Source organism: Syngnathus scovelli, chromosome 6, assembly GCF_024217435.2.
Source record: "Syngnathus scovelli strain Florida chromosome 6, RoL_Ssco_1.2, whole genome shotgun sequence".
NCBI classification, from domain to species: domain Eukaryota; kingdom Metazoa; phylum Chordata; class Actinopteri; order Syngnathiformes; family Syngnathidae; genus Syngnathus; species Syngnathus scovelli.
The window spans coordinates 16,386,803-16,404,095 of NC_090852.1; the positions used below are offsets into that span (position 1 = coordinate 16,386,803).

A 17,293-nucleotide genomic window follows, 5' to 3' on the forward strand; every position below is an offset into this window, starting at 1 on the left:
ATATTTGAGAAGGCTAACACAATATTATAATGACTTGACAAAATGTGCCTGTGGATACGTTCTTGACTAATTATCCCTGTTCTAGTTGTTTATTGATTACAGTAAGTCAGGGTTGGGGGCGGGGCTAGCGGCCATAACGTCTCCGCAAAGGTCTTTCTTTACTAAATGCAAAATAGTATTTGTTGATCACCTAACAAAATCCACAGCTAAACGACAGAATATGCACAAATAAATGCACAGCACGAAAAACCAATGCGGTGACCTATTAGTTGTTTTGAAAGCTAGCTGCAAACAAGCTAGTCACGGTAGCTACTCCGGTTGTGACACTTGACTCATTCTTAACACTGTCGCTCTTGCAGGGTCGAGGTTTCTCCAAAGCCATGACGGCCAAAGAGGCTCAGGCCTTCGTGGGTGACGTTCCCTGTCTGGTTAACACTCTTCAGGACGACAAGCTGTTCCTGGACCCGCCCCCCACCAAGCCTCGCGCTAAATCCCGGAGACAACGCCGAGACACTCGGGCAGAGTTGTTGGATCTCATGGTCAGAAACATATTAATCAAATTTTATTCAACTTTTTATTTTAATAAAAATACTAATAATATTTAGTATTATTTATAATATATATATATATATATATATATATATATATATATATATATATATATATATATATATATATATATATATATATTATCAAATTTTATTCAACTTTTTATTTATATGAAAAATATAAATGTATTACTTTTATTCAATGATATTTTAGAAAAAAAAATATTTTAATTGTGGCCTATAGTTTGAAAAATACTAACCTTTGTGATAACTACATTGAAATCTTGTTAGCTGTTCCACCCAATATAAATTCCAAAAATTTGACATATTCAAATTTTCTGTATTTCATCGCCTTGCTTCCACGATGATGATGACGATGATAAAGGGCGCCGTCAGCTCAGCTCCCAGTGAGCTATTGTTTCGTTTTCTGGAGTGTACGAAAAAAGCCACACGGTTGGACTCGTGACAGCGCAGGATGCTTCCTCCGGAAAATTCCGCTGATTTATGTCAGACACAATGCAGTCATGGATTTGTTCACTCAATACGGGGGCCACCAACTCACAGCGCTTTAAAACACTCAAACGCCCCACGGCTGTTCAACAAAAAAAAAAATGCGTGACAATTATGTAGATTGCCCCCATCCTTTGTCGCTTTCAACCACGACCCCCTCCGTACCAGAATAAATTTTTAAAGCGGCTTTGATAATAACATTCCACCCTCTCTTTTTATGCCGTTTATCCGCAGATCAAATTTGGCAAAGGGGAGTGGGTGGTGGGCTCGGTGCAGTACGAGACCAAAAACGATTTGTCGCTCTACATCATCATCCCCGCCGTCATCGTGCCCATGTTGCTCATCATCGCCATCTCCGTCTACTGCTACAGGTAAGTCGCTCAATTAGGCGAGATATTTTGAATGCACATTTTAATTATTTTATGATAATATTTAATATTTACATACCAACATAAGTTAGCATCGCTAACAGCTGTGTGTTTATCGAGTCCTTCCCCCGTTGCCATGTAATCATGTTTTCGGCTGAAAAGACACACCGGCAAAAGGGAATAAATCATAATAATTACACCAACTGCGGTTGAAAAGACTCATTTCAAAAATCAATCGGTGGCAGAGTGAACAAAGGCGAATATTTCTACAAGTGGTTTTAGGAAATGAGTTTTTGAACAGGAAGTGTGAGCCCTCGCCGGCTCAAGTGTTTGTCTGAGGGTAACGCTGAACCATGTGCAGGAGGAAGAGTCAACAGGCCGAGAGGGAGTACGAGAAGGTGAAGCACCAGCTGGAGAACCTGGAGGAGAGCGTGCGAGATCGTTGCAAGAAAGAGTTCACAGGTAAGGGAAATGAAATCATGTCAAGCCGTAAGTGAAGCTCCTCAACTCACTCCATGTGTACGACAGATCTGATGATCGAAATGGAGGACCACTCCAATGAACTGAGCGAGGGTCGCATTCCTTTGCTGGACTACAAGACGTACACGGACCGCGTCTTTTTCTTGCCCTCCAAAGACGGCGCCAACGACGTGATGATCACGGGCAAGCTGGACATCCCCGAGGCTCGGCGGGCCGCTATCACGCAGGCGCTCATCCAGTTCTCCAACCTCCTCAACTCCAAGACCTTCCTCATCAATGTAAGCGTGAATTATTTTATTTTTTTTAAATCAATAAAGTGCAATTGGTGGGAAATAATGAAAAGCTCGTCTGGGTTTAGCGGCGTATTACTACCATCAAAATCTGCCTTCAAATGTAAAAAATAAAAATTCATAAAAGCCATTATTAATATTAAACGGCAAAACCGTGGGAAAGGTGCATCTTGTCAATAAAAGCAACAAGCCGCTCTGTGGAAAACTTCACAAGATCCGATATAAGATCAACACATTTCAAGCCTCGGCTAACATGTCTGGGCCTCGACCTGTTCGATGGGATTTTCCATTTGAAATTGAGAATGTTGCCAACTGTCCAGTCTGGATCAGATAAAAAAAAAGGTGTGATATTCCACAGAGCACGGTTTCTGGAGATTATTATTGATATTTCAGCCCTTTTTAAACGATCCCATTCCCTCTCAATGCTACATCGCTAATGTTAACATGCTAACTTACATGTTAGCCATATTATTATTTATATTTCAGCCTTTTTAAATGATCCCATTCCCTCTCAATGCTACATCGCTAATGTTAACATGCTAACGTACATGTTAGCCATATTATTATTAAAATTTCAGCCTTTTTTAAATGATTCCATTCCCTCTCAATGCTACGTCGCTAATGTTAACATGCTATCTTACACGTTAGCTTACATGTTCCAGATTTATCCGGCTCGTTTGGTCTCCTAAAGTTATTTTATGCTAAGCAAGCTAGCTCCAAGTTGCTAACTTGCCTTGTGGGGCGTATTAACTGATGTTTTTCCTCATGAAAATTGTATCAGGTGATAAACTGGATTTGTTTTGCGCCTCTGAATATTTGTAATTAATTGTGAGGAAACAACTCATATAAGTAATACTCGGGTCTTACTAGCGAGTTAAATCTTTTATCGCCCCCTTGTTAAACCCACACATCTGTGCCTGTTCACACTCCTACATCTCAGTGTGGAATCCTTTATTGGCTCCTATTTTCAATTCGCCCTGTCTTACCCTGGCGCCCACTGTCAGATGCTGACGGGTCCAATATTAGACGGCTGAAGACACGGCGGAGAAGCAGATTGGAAGGCTTCTAATAATCCAACTGTGCTGGCACACAAGCAGCCTTGGAGGTGTTAAATCTGCGAGAGCTTCCACTGCCTCTCATTTATGTTTTTTTTCCTAAGCTTTGCTGCAGAGCACCGCCATGTTTACCGCCGTCGTTATTATTGGCTTGCCGTTGGTCGTTATTTTTTTTTTTAAAACATTTATGGGGGTACCTCCGAGTGAAAACCAACCACTAATGAAGTGTGAAATGTTGAAGCATAACACAAAAACAAGCGACAAACAAGACAGCTAGCTAACACGTGTACTCTGTTTCGGTTTGTAAAACTTATGGGAATTTACAAAAACAGTCACAAAATATTCAAATCTAAGTTCTGGTGGAAAAATAATAAGATCAATAATGGCTGAACCAAGAAACTGACCAAGATAAAACAGGCAACAGGGCTAAACATGGCCGAACCAGTCGCGGTTAGCTAGCTTGTCGCTAGTTGGAAAAGTAAATGTCACAGTCTATATCAGGGGTGTCAAACTAATGTTTTTTCCCGGGCCGCATTGTCGTCATAGCTTCTTTCGGAGAGCCATTATGACTCAAATAAATAAATGAGCACCTCATATTATATACAGTAAAAGCTACAAAACAAAACTGACAAATAACTCGTTTTCAAATCAGACGAGTAAAAACTGGTCAAATATTTAAAAAAAAAGATATAAAAAAAAAATTCTAGCAATGACACAAATTTGACGCACAATTTGTCTTCGCGGGCCACGTAAAATGATGTGGCGGGTCGTATCTGGCCCCCGGGCCTTGAGTTTGACCCCTGTGGTCTATATTGCCACTTAGTACTCCTTCCTAAACATAACAAACTGCCTAATTAAAGTTCTTTGTTCACCAACTTAAATAATGCAGTTAAATTTGGAATATTTCTTAATGTAGCTAATTTTGTGTGTCGCCATTTGCAGTTTATCCGCACCCTGGAGCGCAGTAACGACTTCAACGCTAGGGCCAAAGTGTATTTCGCCTCCCTGCTGACTGTGGCTCTGCACGGCAAGCTGGAGTACTACACGGACATCATGCGTACCCTCTTGCTGGAGCTCATGGAGGAATACGTGCACAGCAAAAATCCCAAACTCATGCTACGTCGGTAAGGAAGGACTAACTTTTTATTCAAACCATGTTGTTCATAGAAGAGGTATAAAAGAATTTGTTTTAATAATAAATAGACATTTATTTTCATTTTCTATTCATTGTGCCTGAGGCACTTGCTCTTGTGGTAACCCCTAGAAATTTTAAAAATATTCATTTGGGTATGTTGGAAACTTTCCATATTAATTAATGGAAATTAGTTGGATAATTGTGCAAATTTTGGCCATGATGTTTTTTTGTCATAAAGGGAATGAAATGAGAAAGTCTCAAAGGCACTTAATAGTGATATTGACTTGTGTAATACCTTTAAGAGGACCTTTGGGTATGGGTCTAAATGCTGAAGTTATTTCCGAGGCTTATTTCACTGACGTAGCCTGACCCGATACATATTTTGTCATCTCACAGACAATTGCATCTTGTAAAAATCCAAGAACCCAAGGCAGATATCTTGTTCGTCATCCCTCAGTTGTTATCGGGACGCACTTATATCACTCGAACTCTCTGCCGTGTTTTGCCACTTAGCCGCTGGCTGTTAAACGAACGTGCGTCTTAATTATCCCTCAGCGGAGATGCTCATTATGTTGATTAGGTCATTGCACCAACACGATCCCCCCCCCCCCCTTCTTAAACACATCTAATTAGGCATGCTAACCGCTATCAATGCATTGGGACGATGGAGGCCGCCGCCGGTGGGCATCTGTCATGAGAATACGACAAAGTGTCAACCGAGTAAGAAGTAGTTTGATGGACAGCGACACTGACAGGCTTTACAGAAATGCCTCGTCAACATTGTGCAGGAAGGCCGTCTGGAATGTGCATCACCGCATTCCAAGCTGTCAGCGCCATAATTGACCTAGCAGCATTAAAAAAAAAAAAAAAGACGCTCGTTAAGCATCCTTGACATTATTTGCTCCCATCGGAACAGATTAGAAGGGATGATTACGTTGGTTTTTATTAGGACGCTTTTAAAGATGATGTGTGGTCAAAAAATAAGAACGCATTAATTTGATTGGGATGGCTGTAAAAAGGTCGAAATCGTGGTTTACAAATCGTTTCGTTATGATTGTCGAAATATATGACTGTAATGTGTTTTTTCTTGAGAAAAAATTATTAAAAATAATAACAATAAAGTTAAAAAAATTGCACATCTACATTTAAAATTCAATTATTTGTAAATTCAGGAATATTATTTGTGTTTTAGATCTGAGACGGTGGTGGAAAGGATGCTGTCCAACTGGATGTCCATCTGCCTTTACCAATTCTTGAAGGTAAAATTTTTTTCTTTTTTTTTACTACCTTCAGTGTCTACTTTTCTGAATTGATTGTCAAATTGGTTTCCGAGGTTGCTCATTATGTTTCTAACCCAAAACCACTCACACTGAACTACATCAACCGTTTTTGTGTCAGGACTCGGCGGGCGAGCCCTTATACAAACTATTCCGGGCCATCAAGCACCAAATCGAGAAAGGACCCGTCGACGCCCGATTGAAGAAAGCAAAGTACACCCTCAACGACACGGGCCTGCTGGGCGACGACGTGGAGTACTCTGTGCGGGTGAGACAGCTGCTTAAAGATTATACAGTCATGCTTGATGGTTGCCATGGTAACTGGATGTATCTGTAGACGACGGGAAGGAAAAAAAAAACGTTCTAAGGCCACCAGCTGCTTTTTGTACGACATCCATTTTCAGTGTCATGTAGTCGGGTAGCGAAAAACACGCCGGCTAGCTAATGCTACTGTGCCTTCAAATCCGTTTGGACTTTTCCTCTGCCTGCATTTTAGGAACGGAGAGGCTTAATGTGAAAGTCGGGACACACACACACACACAATAAAATAAATAAAATAAAAAGCCCAGTGGGTAATGGCGATGTCGAGGACAATTATCAAATTAGCCCCCATGGTGATGGATCTCTTCCTGTGATTGAATTACAGTGTAGAAAACAAGGCGTACACACACACACACACACACACACACACACACCCCTCCCCCCGTGGGCTTGATTTCACAGGCATCCACGATTACTTGGGATTTCACGGACTGCTCTTCACATTGACACTCAAATGCAGAGCGAGTCAGATTGCATTGGCCGCAACACACACACACACATACACACACCTCAACGTCAACCACCCTTGCCATTCTTTTGATTGCATCAAGTGGTCAATTAGTTCCGGGACTCAAGTTGCACTCCCTTAGCCGCGGTCATTAGCCGGGGCGGAGGTGACAGAATTCCTATTAAGTGTGTGTGTGTGTGTGTTTGAAACTGATCATGCCAGGATTCCTGTTTGAGAGTTTCAGACTTTGTTTTGTCTCGTTTTTAGACACTGCAAGTGCTGGTGCCCGACGAGGGTCTCGATCTAACGCCCGTCAAGGTTCTGACCTGCGACACCATTTCCCAGGTGAAGGAAAAGATCATCGAGCAGGTTTACAGGAACCTGCCCTACTCGACGCGGCCTAAGGTGGACAGCGTCACGCTGGGTAAGTGAGGAGGTTCAAGTCGGACATTTTGGAATTTCTTATATTACAGTTCAAAACATACTTTTAAATAGTAGTGAAGAATTTGCGATTTCTTATTGAAAATATGCTTTGAATAATTTTCTTTTTTCACCTCCGCAACGGGTTATTCAGTCGTAACGGCACAAAAGAAAAGCTTTCATTCGCTAAACAAAGTTCCAAAGTTGCAAACCTAGGGGAAGCCGACTTCAAAAGCTCAAATCTCCACAGACATTTTTGCCACATCAAAGCCTTTTTTTTTTTTTTTTTTGCCCCCCCCCACCCCGATTCCCACGCACGCAGCCGATCTCATTCCGTTCTGCGTTTCAGATAAGTGCAGATCTGTCGCCTTTGGTAGCGCATCGGGACGATAACCCTCTCATGTGGCGCTAATTGTAAATGAGCCCTCACCCAGGTCTGCACCGCGCTTGAATCTCATCTCCATTCAAAAGTGCGGAGCTGCCAATCAGCTTTGGAATTACTTTTACAATATTGCTGACAAAGTCAGCTATCTCGTCTGCACACAGCACATATATATATATATATATATATATATATATATATATATATATATATATATAATAATTCATATTTATTATTATATATTATTATTATTAATATATATTTATTATTATTATTATTAAAATATTTTTTCCCCTTTTTTCCTCTCACAGAGTGGCGTCCGGGCTCCACAGGCCAGATTCTGTCCGATTTGGACTTGACCTCCCAAAAAGAGGGCAGATGGAAACGGGTCAACACACTGGCTCACTACAACGTACGTGTAACTTCTTTCGTTCGCATAAGACTACGACATTATTCTCGTCACTTTACAAGTACCAGGGTTAAAAACTGTTCAGTGTTTCTTCCATTTTGATGATTTGTTTTCATATAAATTTAAGTTTCAGTCATGATTTCTGATTATTAGCATTAGCTAGTATGCTAGCCTCAGCTATTTTATTCTTGTCATATTACGACATAATGCCTTACAAATACTTTGGCCAAATAGTGTTCGTTTCAGCTCATACGAGCGTACCCAATGTCGTGGCTGTTTAGCCGTCCCACTCGAATTACACGGCGGACCAAAAGCAGAAAAGCACTCCAATCCCTCCTCAGGAGCATTTAGTTCAAATCGAAGCCCTCTAAATCTTGCTTTCACCGCATCGACCCTGTGAAAACAAAGGTCAGCCACAAATATCCCCCCCTTCTGTGGCGCCTTTCATGCGTCTAAATCTTCATTCTTCTGCGACGCCCCGCTCTCGTTAACTCTTGGATTGTCCGTTAAAAGCTGAATCTATGGCCCCCGCGTGCCGCTAATACCACTGTTTTGTGAAGAAAATGGCCGGGTGAAGACCCGCCGTGGCTGCTGTGTCCACTCGCTTGTATTGATTAGGATTGAGATCAAGGCCATGAAAGAAGACTTATGAGGACGACCATGTGAGGACTTGGAGTGTCGGTACCTCGACCGAGTTTTTATTGATGCAGAAACTGGCTAGCTAATTTAAAGTTTCAAAAGGTGGGGCCAAAGAAGAACTTGTAATGTTACTTTGGTCCCAAACTATATATATTTATTTACTTGAACTTTCAAACTAAACTGCCCACACAACTTTTATTTTCGTAATATTCTGATTTATGTGACCGAGGATATATCGATCATGGCGGAGGTCCGGTCCGAGATGTTCAGTCGTGTTTTGTGTGTTGCAGGTCTGTGACCACGCCACCATAGTCTTGTCACGGGTTCTCCACACTCAGCAGAACTTTGAGCAGAACCAGGATAACCACGAGGAGCGTAAGTATTTCTATTTTATTTATTTTTTATTTATTTTTACTCATGACGTTTGTCTTATCCTCTGCGCCTTGGTTCAAATTCAGCCGGGCACCGAAAAACGCTCGCGTAACGACGCAAATGTCGTTTCAGGGAACGCTCTGTTGGATGACGACAAGGTGTTTCACCTGGTGAGGCCCACCGACGAACTGGATGAGGTCAAGTCCAAACGGGGCAGCATAAAGGACAAATCCATGACCAAAGCCATCACTGAGATTTATCTCACCCGACTGCTCTCAGTCAAGGTGCACATTTCTTCGCCAATTTTGGCCACCTTAACTTCTCTCTGACTCGTTTGGGTTTTGTTGTTTCTTTTAGGGAACGTTGCAGCAGTTTGTGGATGATTTCTTCCGCAGCGTGCTGTGCTCCGGGGCCGTGGTGCCACCGGCGGTCAAATACTTTTTTGACTTCTTGGACGAGCAGGCGCTGAAGCACAACAATGTGGATGAAGAGACGATACACATCTGGAAGACCAACAGGTAGGCTATCGATTAAAGTGGGGAAGAAATTGGGAAGGAAAAGTTGGACTCTTAGTGAGTTTTTAAAAATGATGCACAGTGAACCCCCACATATTTTGGAGTGGCACGCCAAAGCCATGTTTAATGTAAAAGTATTGCTCTGGCGCCCTCTTGTGGTGGTTTGTTGTAAACCACATAGTTTGTTTTGTTTTTTTCTGGGATTTTTTCTGACTTTTTTTCTCCAACATAATCTTACATCTTTTGTCTTGTTACATTATCGATTTTTTTTTCTTTTTTTACAATTTTTTTTCTTGTACTATTGTGATTTCACACAATACTACAACGCAACTCTCATATCGTATCGACTATTTCTGTGTTATTATGACTTTTTTTATTTTAAAATTATGTTTATTTGATCAAATCTAAACTTATTTTCTTGTCATTCAAGACTTTGTTCTCAAATAATTACAACTTTTTTTCTTGTATTACAAATTAATTCTGGTAACTTCCAACTTTGAACTTCAGCGCCAACTTTCCACTGAGGTGTCTAATCCACATTTGCGTGCGGAATAACTCTCCCAAGAAACAAAAGTTGATTATCCAAGAAAGAGATGCAAACTCATCTTGCGCATTTGCAATCGCGCCGCTCCCGTGTGACATTTAAGCGCATAAATTAGTGTCACGCCGGCGGAGTTGGGGGCGCCCCAGACAACGTGTTGCATGTCGATGTCTGTGATTGACGCCAGGCTGAGCGAGAGCGAGCGAGCGAGCGCTGGCACAAGGACAGGCGATGAGCGATTTAATTACTCGGCGCCGCGCACTCGGCATCCAGCCGTCATGTTTATCAAATCAGTGCGGGGCCATGTATTAAATATGAATGTGTGTATGAGGCAGAACAACAAACAAACATGGTAATTGTGTCCCAAGCTAATTTAATTGTTGGATTGTTGCAACGGTGTTATTTTTATGCTTGGGTTGTACACCCTCCTGAGATTTTTTTTTTTTTTTGCCCGCCCGGCATTTTATTTTACACTCTTTCATGTCTCACTCGGGCAGATCGGTGAAGATGTTTTGTATGTATGCATCTTTATTTTTAGGAAAGAATGAAGTTTTGTTTTCAGAGGGGAAATCTGTTCGAGCGTTGCGCGCCGTGCCGTCGCTCGCTCTCAAAAGTTAGCGCAGGATTTTTGAAGGTCAGACTTTGGCGAGGCCCCGACGAGCGTGGCTGGATGGCCGTGGATTGGCTCGGCTCGGCTCAGATCCCTTTTGTTTGCTTTTTGGAGCTCTTGTGTTTGTCTTTTTGATTGTAGGGGATGGGAGAGCGCTTAAAGCTCCCGTTGAATTATTCATGATTAAGAATTGAGTTAAAGGAAATGCGATTGATTCTGTTTGATGGTGCCAGAACGTTCTGGCTTTCAAAATTCTTCAACTTTCCCAGAAATTGTTTGCCGACTTTTAAATTGTTAGGCTTCACCTGATCTGATCAGAAGTTTAGTCTATTTAATTTTTACTGTTTACAAAAGTTAGTTTTGCCTAATGAGTTGTGTTCTCATTGTATTTCTTGCAGCCTGCCTCTGCGCTTCTGGGTGAACATCCTGAAGAACCCACACTTCATCTTTGACGTGCACGTGTCGGAAGTGGTGGACGCCTCGCTCTCCGTCATCGCGCAGACCTTCATGGACGCCTGCACCAAGACCGAGCACAAGCTCAGTCGGGTGAGCGCTCGCTCGTCAGCCCGCGCTCAAATCAAGGCACCTCCGTATTCATTTACGAGATCTTTCTTTGTGTCTGCAGGACTCCCCGAGTAACAAACTTCTCTATGCAAAGGAGATCTCGACCTACAAGAAGATGGTGGATGAGTAAGCTCCGTCAGCAACTTAGCCTCGCAGATGTCGGTGTCTTTCACAATTTGAACGCCGTCCATGTGTGTGTGTGTGTGTGCGGCAGCTATTACAAGGGCATCAGACAGATGGTCCCCGTCAGTGACCAGGATATGAACACTCATCTGGCAGAGGTCTCGCGGGTAAGGCACAAACACGCGCTGCCGCCATTTTCCTTTTGCTTACGCTGCTAATAGCGGCGGTGGAAAAGTCGCGCATGTGACAAAAGGCAAGGTTAGCGCTGAGTCAGTCGGGTCACTGATAGGCTCTTTTTTTAAATTGCTTTTTTTCAGTAATTATGGGGAAAAGAAATAAGCAAACACGTTTAATTGAATATTGTATTTATTATAATAATAAATAAATAAATGATCCTGCATCCATTTTGTCTGGCGTTTGTTTCCAGTTTCCAACCGCCGCCTTTTAATTGTTGCTGTCTTTTTGTTGTTGTCGACGTTTTGCGGCCAGTCTCACACGGATAAGCTGAACACACAAGTGGCTCTCCATCAGCTGTACCGGTACGCCAGCAAGTACTACGACGGGGTAAGAGGCCCAAAGGCGCACCGATCCAATGAACGCACCACTGCCCGCTTTTGTTATTGCTTTTCCCTCCTCCCGCCTCCTTTGCTTGACATGCCTGAAGAGTCATTGCGTGCAATTTTAATTGGAATCATTTCTCTAGGATGTGAATTGGAAAATTGCGCCCTGGGAATTGATTTTTTTTTTTTTTTTTTTTTAATATGCTTGAAAGTGTCCATTATGTGTTGCCACTTGAGGTCACAAAAAAAGAAGGGATCAACAAAAGCTTATGAAGAAATAGGATGACATTTTAAATTAAGCTGGCTATTTGGGCATTGAGCCTCGGGCAAAGTTACTTTGTGGCTTATATTCAGTCGTTTTGTTCATTTCTATCGTGAAAGACATGGACTTAGTATTTAATTTATTTACTGTTATTTATTTATCTGTTTATTTATTTATGTATTTGTTTATCTATTTATTTATGTATTCATTTTTATTTTACTTTTATTTTTTATTAGCGTTTTATTTCTTTTTTAATTTATTTGAAACCAAAAGCCTCACCCTCAATCATGTGTCGCCCCCTGGTGGTTGGCTGACTACTGATTGCGAAAGATCTTACATTAAATGTAAAAAAAAAAAAAAAATCAAGATCATGTGATTAAACATGACATTTTTGATTGGCCGTGGCCGCTGATGGAAACGAGTTGTGTAATCGTGTCACGCTTAATCAACAACCTCTTCCACTTGCCCTTGGTGTCCTTGACCTCCAACTCCTTTTTTCACCTCCTCCCAGATCATCTCATCCCTGGACGAGGACCCGGCGGCCCAGAATAAGCAGCTGACCTCGCGGCTCCAGACCATAGCAGCCACCCTGGAAAGCAAAGTGACGGATCTCTAACGGGCAGACGGAGACGGGCGGGATAATCGGCGAGATCCTGCCAGTGACTACAGGGGCTTATTTCTTCTTGTTTTCCGCTTGATAAATCACAGCGAGACGGGAGTGGCGTGCGTTATTGCCCTGGGACAATATTCTAATAATAATAACGTTCTCCCGTGTGGTGTATCATTGAAATGCATACGGAGAGCAAAGCGAGTTGATGATGTGTTACACTGTCGACAAAGACAGGGAACGAAAAAAAAAAAAAAGGTACGCCTTAAAGCTCACTTGCCAAACCTCAAGCACGCATCACGGGAAATGTCGAAAGAGAGAGAAGTAAGCCCCTGTGGCAGGAGATAATCAGATGTTCAATTTCTTTTCCTTCGGAGAATTGTACAATCTATTTTTTTTAATCTGTCTTTATCGCCGGAGAAAAAAAGAGCTTTATAAGGAAACACACATACACACAAATTATCTTTTTAAATGGATCACCCGGTGGTGCGGATCGTGTTTTTATTCTTACACGTGGTTGGAGAGCGGCTGATTTCCAATGTGTGAAGAGCGGATGCGTGCGCACGGGATGCCTAAAGTCGGGCGTGAGGGCCGAGTGGCGCCCGCTTCCTGTCAATAGACCCCACCCCCTTTCCTGAAGCCCCGCCCCCTCCATTTTGACAGGAGCCCGCGCCCCCACTTTGACTGAGACCAAAGGGTCCTCACACAAGGACAATGTACAGGCTCGTGTGAATGACGACTCAGCAAGATATATTTTTTAATTATTTTTTAAGCCGTGCGTGCTTTGTGGAAGCTGCTGACAGACAGCGCTGTCAGTCTGTCTCCCTTTAGTGTTCGGTGCCATGGTACATTCCACTTCAAAAAACAAAGCACAGAAGAACATTTCAACGTCTTTTTTTCCCCCCCTCCTTTCCTTAATATTTTCGTTTTGCTGCTATCTTACTGTTTTCATTCACATCAGCCCTGCGATGAGCTGCCCTCAAATCTCAGCAGCTCACAAACATCACCAGAATTTAATAGGGGGTGGAAAAAAAATGAATTTTCATTGTAAGGTTAAAAATCCAATTGAAACAAACCACATCATGTCGCGTGTCAAATTAAAGGTCTTGGTAAAGGCTTCCCACATCTGTAATTATTTTGTCAATACGCTCTTGTGTAATGACATAATAAGCATTTTTTTTAGCTTGAAAAGGTCACCTGCTAAATTCTGGTGACACGAAGCTGATTAAACTCATCCGCCTATGGTAGCAGTTCTGCAATAGAATAATAGTCAAGATTTTTGCATTGGATTAGTTTTATTAAGATGCTCCTGTTATCATTCTTTTTTTTTTTTTGTATGTATATCTGTTGTCCAAATATTCATCAAGCATCCTGCCTCTTGAAGCTATATAATAGCCCTTTGCTGATTGCTGTCAATCATCTGCCAGAGGGATGCAGCTGCTCCTCAAGCGGTACATCTTGAACAAAAATAGCTTGTATATATTCGTGAGACTTTTTTTTTTTACGTGTGGAAGCAGGGTGGGGTGGGGGCAAGTACCGGTGACGTTTCATCATCTGGAAAATGGATGATGTCATCGTAGGAGTGTGTAGCATGATTATGATGAGCGCCCGACCTTGTGTCTAGTCACCTTTCCATGGTCATGTTGGAACCTTACCGTGGTTGTGTGTAGCTGTGGAGAATAACAAACTCCAGAGAGAATCCCCCCTAGAATGTTAAACCCTGCCTTTGCGAGGGAGGGGGAGGAGGGGGGGGACCTCAAGCCTACCTGTCCCGCCTTGCACGCCCTGACATCTAGAACACGACAGCACTTGGCCCCGCCCACCCAGCTAAGCCTACCTAACGGCATCAGCCCTGGGGACCCGGGCCGGGTGTTTCGCTTGGCTCCTCTCACTGGCAGAGTCGATGCAAGAAGCTTCTTTCAGAGCCTTTCTTTAACCAAAAATGTGCCTTATTGAATAGGATGATACATATAATGTTTCTAAATTATTCTCTCGGTAATCTATGATGACGATAGTGCTATAGACACAGCAATGTATTTGGACTTGTGATATTGTGTGTGTGCTGTCTAAAATGCTTTAGATGCCCTGCTGCAGCCAAGTGTGTGTGCGTGCGTGCGTGTGTGTGCCAATTAGGGGTGGGAATCGCAATATTTTACTGATACAGCAAGAATTCTGATATTGCAGTGATTCTCAAACCGTTTACATCCAGTAGCAACAAACTGAGGTTAATTTCTTGAAAGTGGATTTTATATTATTTTAACACGCTGATATTAATCGGTATAGGAAATGAATCAAAATTTAATTATGATTTACTTCAAATTTAGTTGATGTCAAATTTAAATGCTAATTATTGATGGGTGAATACCGACACCGGGTATCGGACCGATACCGGCCTTATTTGAAGGTGTTGAGTCCTCCTTGGCAGTAGTTGGCGCTATACCCTAGCAATTTTGAAACATCATCACAAAATTGTATTTATCAAAAGTACTAAAGTATCGGTGAGTACTCAAATAGTGACGACTCGTACTGGTATCGGTCTAAAAAAAGTAATGTGACTACCATACTTTGAGAATCACTGCATATTGGAGGAAAAGGTACATAATCGGATCTATGGGATGTTTATACCGATCTGATATCGGACGGCAACTGTATCGCCATTTTAATGCTGGTATTAATCTCGCATCCCACCCCGACTGCCAATAGGCTGAAAACATTTCATAGTGATTTTTTTTTAATATATATATATTGATGGTCGCAGTGTTGATAAGTGTGCATTTCTTTTGGGTGTCTGTGGTGTGAGCTTTGTAGGCCAAAAAAAAGCCAAATATGAATTTTTTTTCCCCATTCAAATGTTCAACATTCCTAAATAAGACAAGTGGGGTGCAGGTAGGCGGGGTTTTCTTCTGTAGTAGAACGCAAAATTGTTCCAGTGGTGTTGATTTTTCCCACCCTGTGTTTTCTTAGCTATTCCACAGTGTGTGCGATAAATGACTTATACCTATATTCCACAAAATGACTTTTCTTACTGCTGTGCAGTTATTTTTCTTTTTATGATTTCTCGTTTCCTATACCGTATCAATCTTTGTAAAACATGTTGAAATACTGTATTCTGACTGTATACTCCTATGCATTGAGTCGTGGAAGAAAAAAAAAAGATGAAGCTGTTGTGTTGAGTCTTTATTTTTATTTTTTTTTTAGTCCAATTGAATGTGTTTTTATTGTGGATGACGTGCAGCAGTCAAAGTTGCTTCGGCTTTTTGTATCTGATCTGCGTGTGTTAATTTAATTTAACCAATGCGGCCGTGCGTGCGTGCGTGCTCGCGCATGTGTGTGTGTGGACGGGGAGCTCTTACACCCAGATTTCATCATGCGCTCCTGTGTGAATAAACTTGGAGGCCAATATGCCCTTCATATCGCCCCTGTGTTTCTTTTCACTTTTCCAATAGTGATTGGCTTCAATTGGAAGTCTCTCCGCCCATGCATATTGCATGATTTACAATCACCTTGGGCTGCCGACTCCTATTTGCTACGCGGCCAATTTCTTTTTGAAGTTAACTGGTATTTATGCAGCTCATTCCCGCGCTTCGCTTTCTCACGCGGGCGCCATCGCGCGCAAGCTAGACTTGCAGAAACAATCATGTTGTGTTTTTTGCTTTCTGATCATTTTTATGTGCGTATTCACAACAGGGCAAAACAAATATTTTATTAACCTGCCAGTCCAAAATATGACAATGGATAACCTGCAGTGTCTTGTAGCCTCTTTTTATTTGTTATACACAACATACTAACCTCAATTTAAAAAAAAAAAAAACTTTGGGTATTTTTAGACTGATTACGGAAACTCTCCGGGAGACCCCTCACACACCCTGAGGGGCGCAGACCACCATTTGAGAATCCCTGCTTGTTCCATTTTATTTTCAAGGCCAAGTGCTAAATCTTGGCATGTTTATTTGCCCCCCACTTGTATTCTCATATTTTGAGCACAGCTACCTCCAATAATATTGTCAGTCTTCATAAAGCACATGAGGCGGCCTAATAAAACAAAGCTTTGCAAAATGAGTTGAGAATATAAATAGCCGCCCGGCATCCCTGTCGTCCCCGCTGAAGGTTGACGAATGACTGCGAAAACATTAATTAGGCGCTGACAGCTAAGCATGAAATGGGAATAAAGAAAGATGAGGGGCCTGGTATTGACTAGCTAGCACCAATGGCTGTGGATGATCGCTGATGCATCAACGCACACTTGAAGAGAATTCCTCTCATTGGAGCAAGACTGACCCGACCAATTAATTAAGTGGCAAAAATTAAGAAAATATCTATTTTTTAAAACACAGTCAAACTCATTTTTGACTTGACCATGTTGTCAATGCTTTCTATAACAGCGACGTGATTATGGTGGCAATACAAAGCTGGATTAAGTCTCCCACTGGAAGCATAATATCCTGAACACCACCCTGAAATAGCAGAAGGAGACTTTCAAAGTTGATTCAGAGCAAATCAGGACAATTATAGGCGGCCTCCTTCCTGCAATGTTCCTTCTCAGCTTCCAGTTTCGCTTTCTGCACAGGACACTTGTTTACCAGCTGGCAGCCTTCGACCTCCACCTGCTTCAAAAAACATTCTAATTAGACAGTTCTCTGATTTTTGGGGCTACCTTTGGGGAAGAGCGAGGCAACTGAATAATATATCAATGCATGTTTGGATGCTTGCATTTTCATCAAATTAGATTTTCTTTCATGAGCCGTCCGTTTTACTGTCAGATACAGGAGTTTCTGTTATGGATTGCATATTATGGACTAAATTTTTAAGTTTTGTAAGATTTTGACTTTGAGTAATGTTTTACATTGGCATGCTACA

The 17,293-nt window shown here is 41.9% G+C and overlaps 1 protein-coding gene across 3 annotated transcripts in view; it reads left to right on the plus strand.

Moving 5' to 3' along the window:
* plxnb2b (plexin b2b) overlaps positions 1 to 15,847 on the plus strand; it is a 105,535-nt gene extending 89,688 nt beyond the window's left edge. For all 3 annotated transcript variants that reach the window (XM_049724325.2, XM_049724324.2, XM_049724326.2), the window contains 17 exons: positions 360 to 539; positions 1,293 to 1,429; positions 1,788 to 1,888; positions 1,955 to 2,184; positions 4,194 to 4,375; positions 5,579 to 5,645; positions 5,785 to 5,931; positions 6,700 to 6,856; positions 7,546 to 7,646; positions 8,573 to 8,657; positions 8,787 to 8,938; positions 9,012 to 9,172; positions 10,719 to 10,866; positions 10,946 to 11,010; positions 11,099 to 11,174; positions 11,497 to 11,571; positions 12,341 to 15,847. In XM_049724325.2, coding sequence (XP_049580282.1) covers positions 360 to 539; positions 1,293 to 1,429; positions 1,788 to 1,888; positions 1,955 to 2,184; positions 4,194 to 4,375; positions 5,579 to 5,645; positions 5,785 to 5,931; positions 6,700 to 6,856; positions 7,546 to 7,646; positions 8,573 to 8,657; positions 8,787 to 8,938; positions 9,012 to 9,172; positions 10,719 to 10,866; positions 10,946 to 11,010; positions 11,099 to 11,174; positions 11,497 to 11,571; positions 12,341 to 12,445 — 2,169 coding nt within the window. In that variant the 3' untranslated portion in view covers positions 12,446 to 15,847. The remainder of the gene's footprint in view (positions 1 to 359; positions 540 to 1,292; positions 1,430 to 1,787; positions 1,889 to 1,954; positions 2,185 to 4,193; positions 4,376 to 5,578; positions 5,646 to 5,784; positions 5,932 to 6,699; positions 6,857 to 7,545; positions 7,647 to 8,572; positions 8,658 to 8,786; positions 8,939 to 9,011; positions 9,173 to 10,718; positions 10,867 to 10,945; positions 11,011 to 11,098; positions 11,175 to 11,496; positions 11,572 to 12,340) is intronic.
* Positions 15,848 to 17,293: the final 1,446 nt, after the last annotated feature.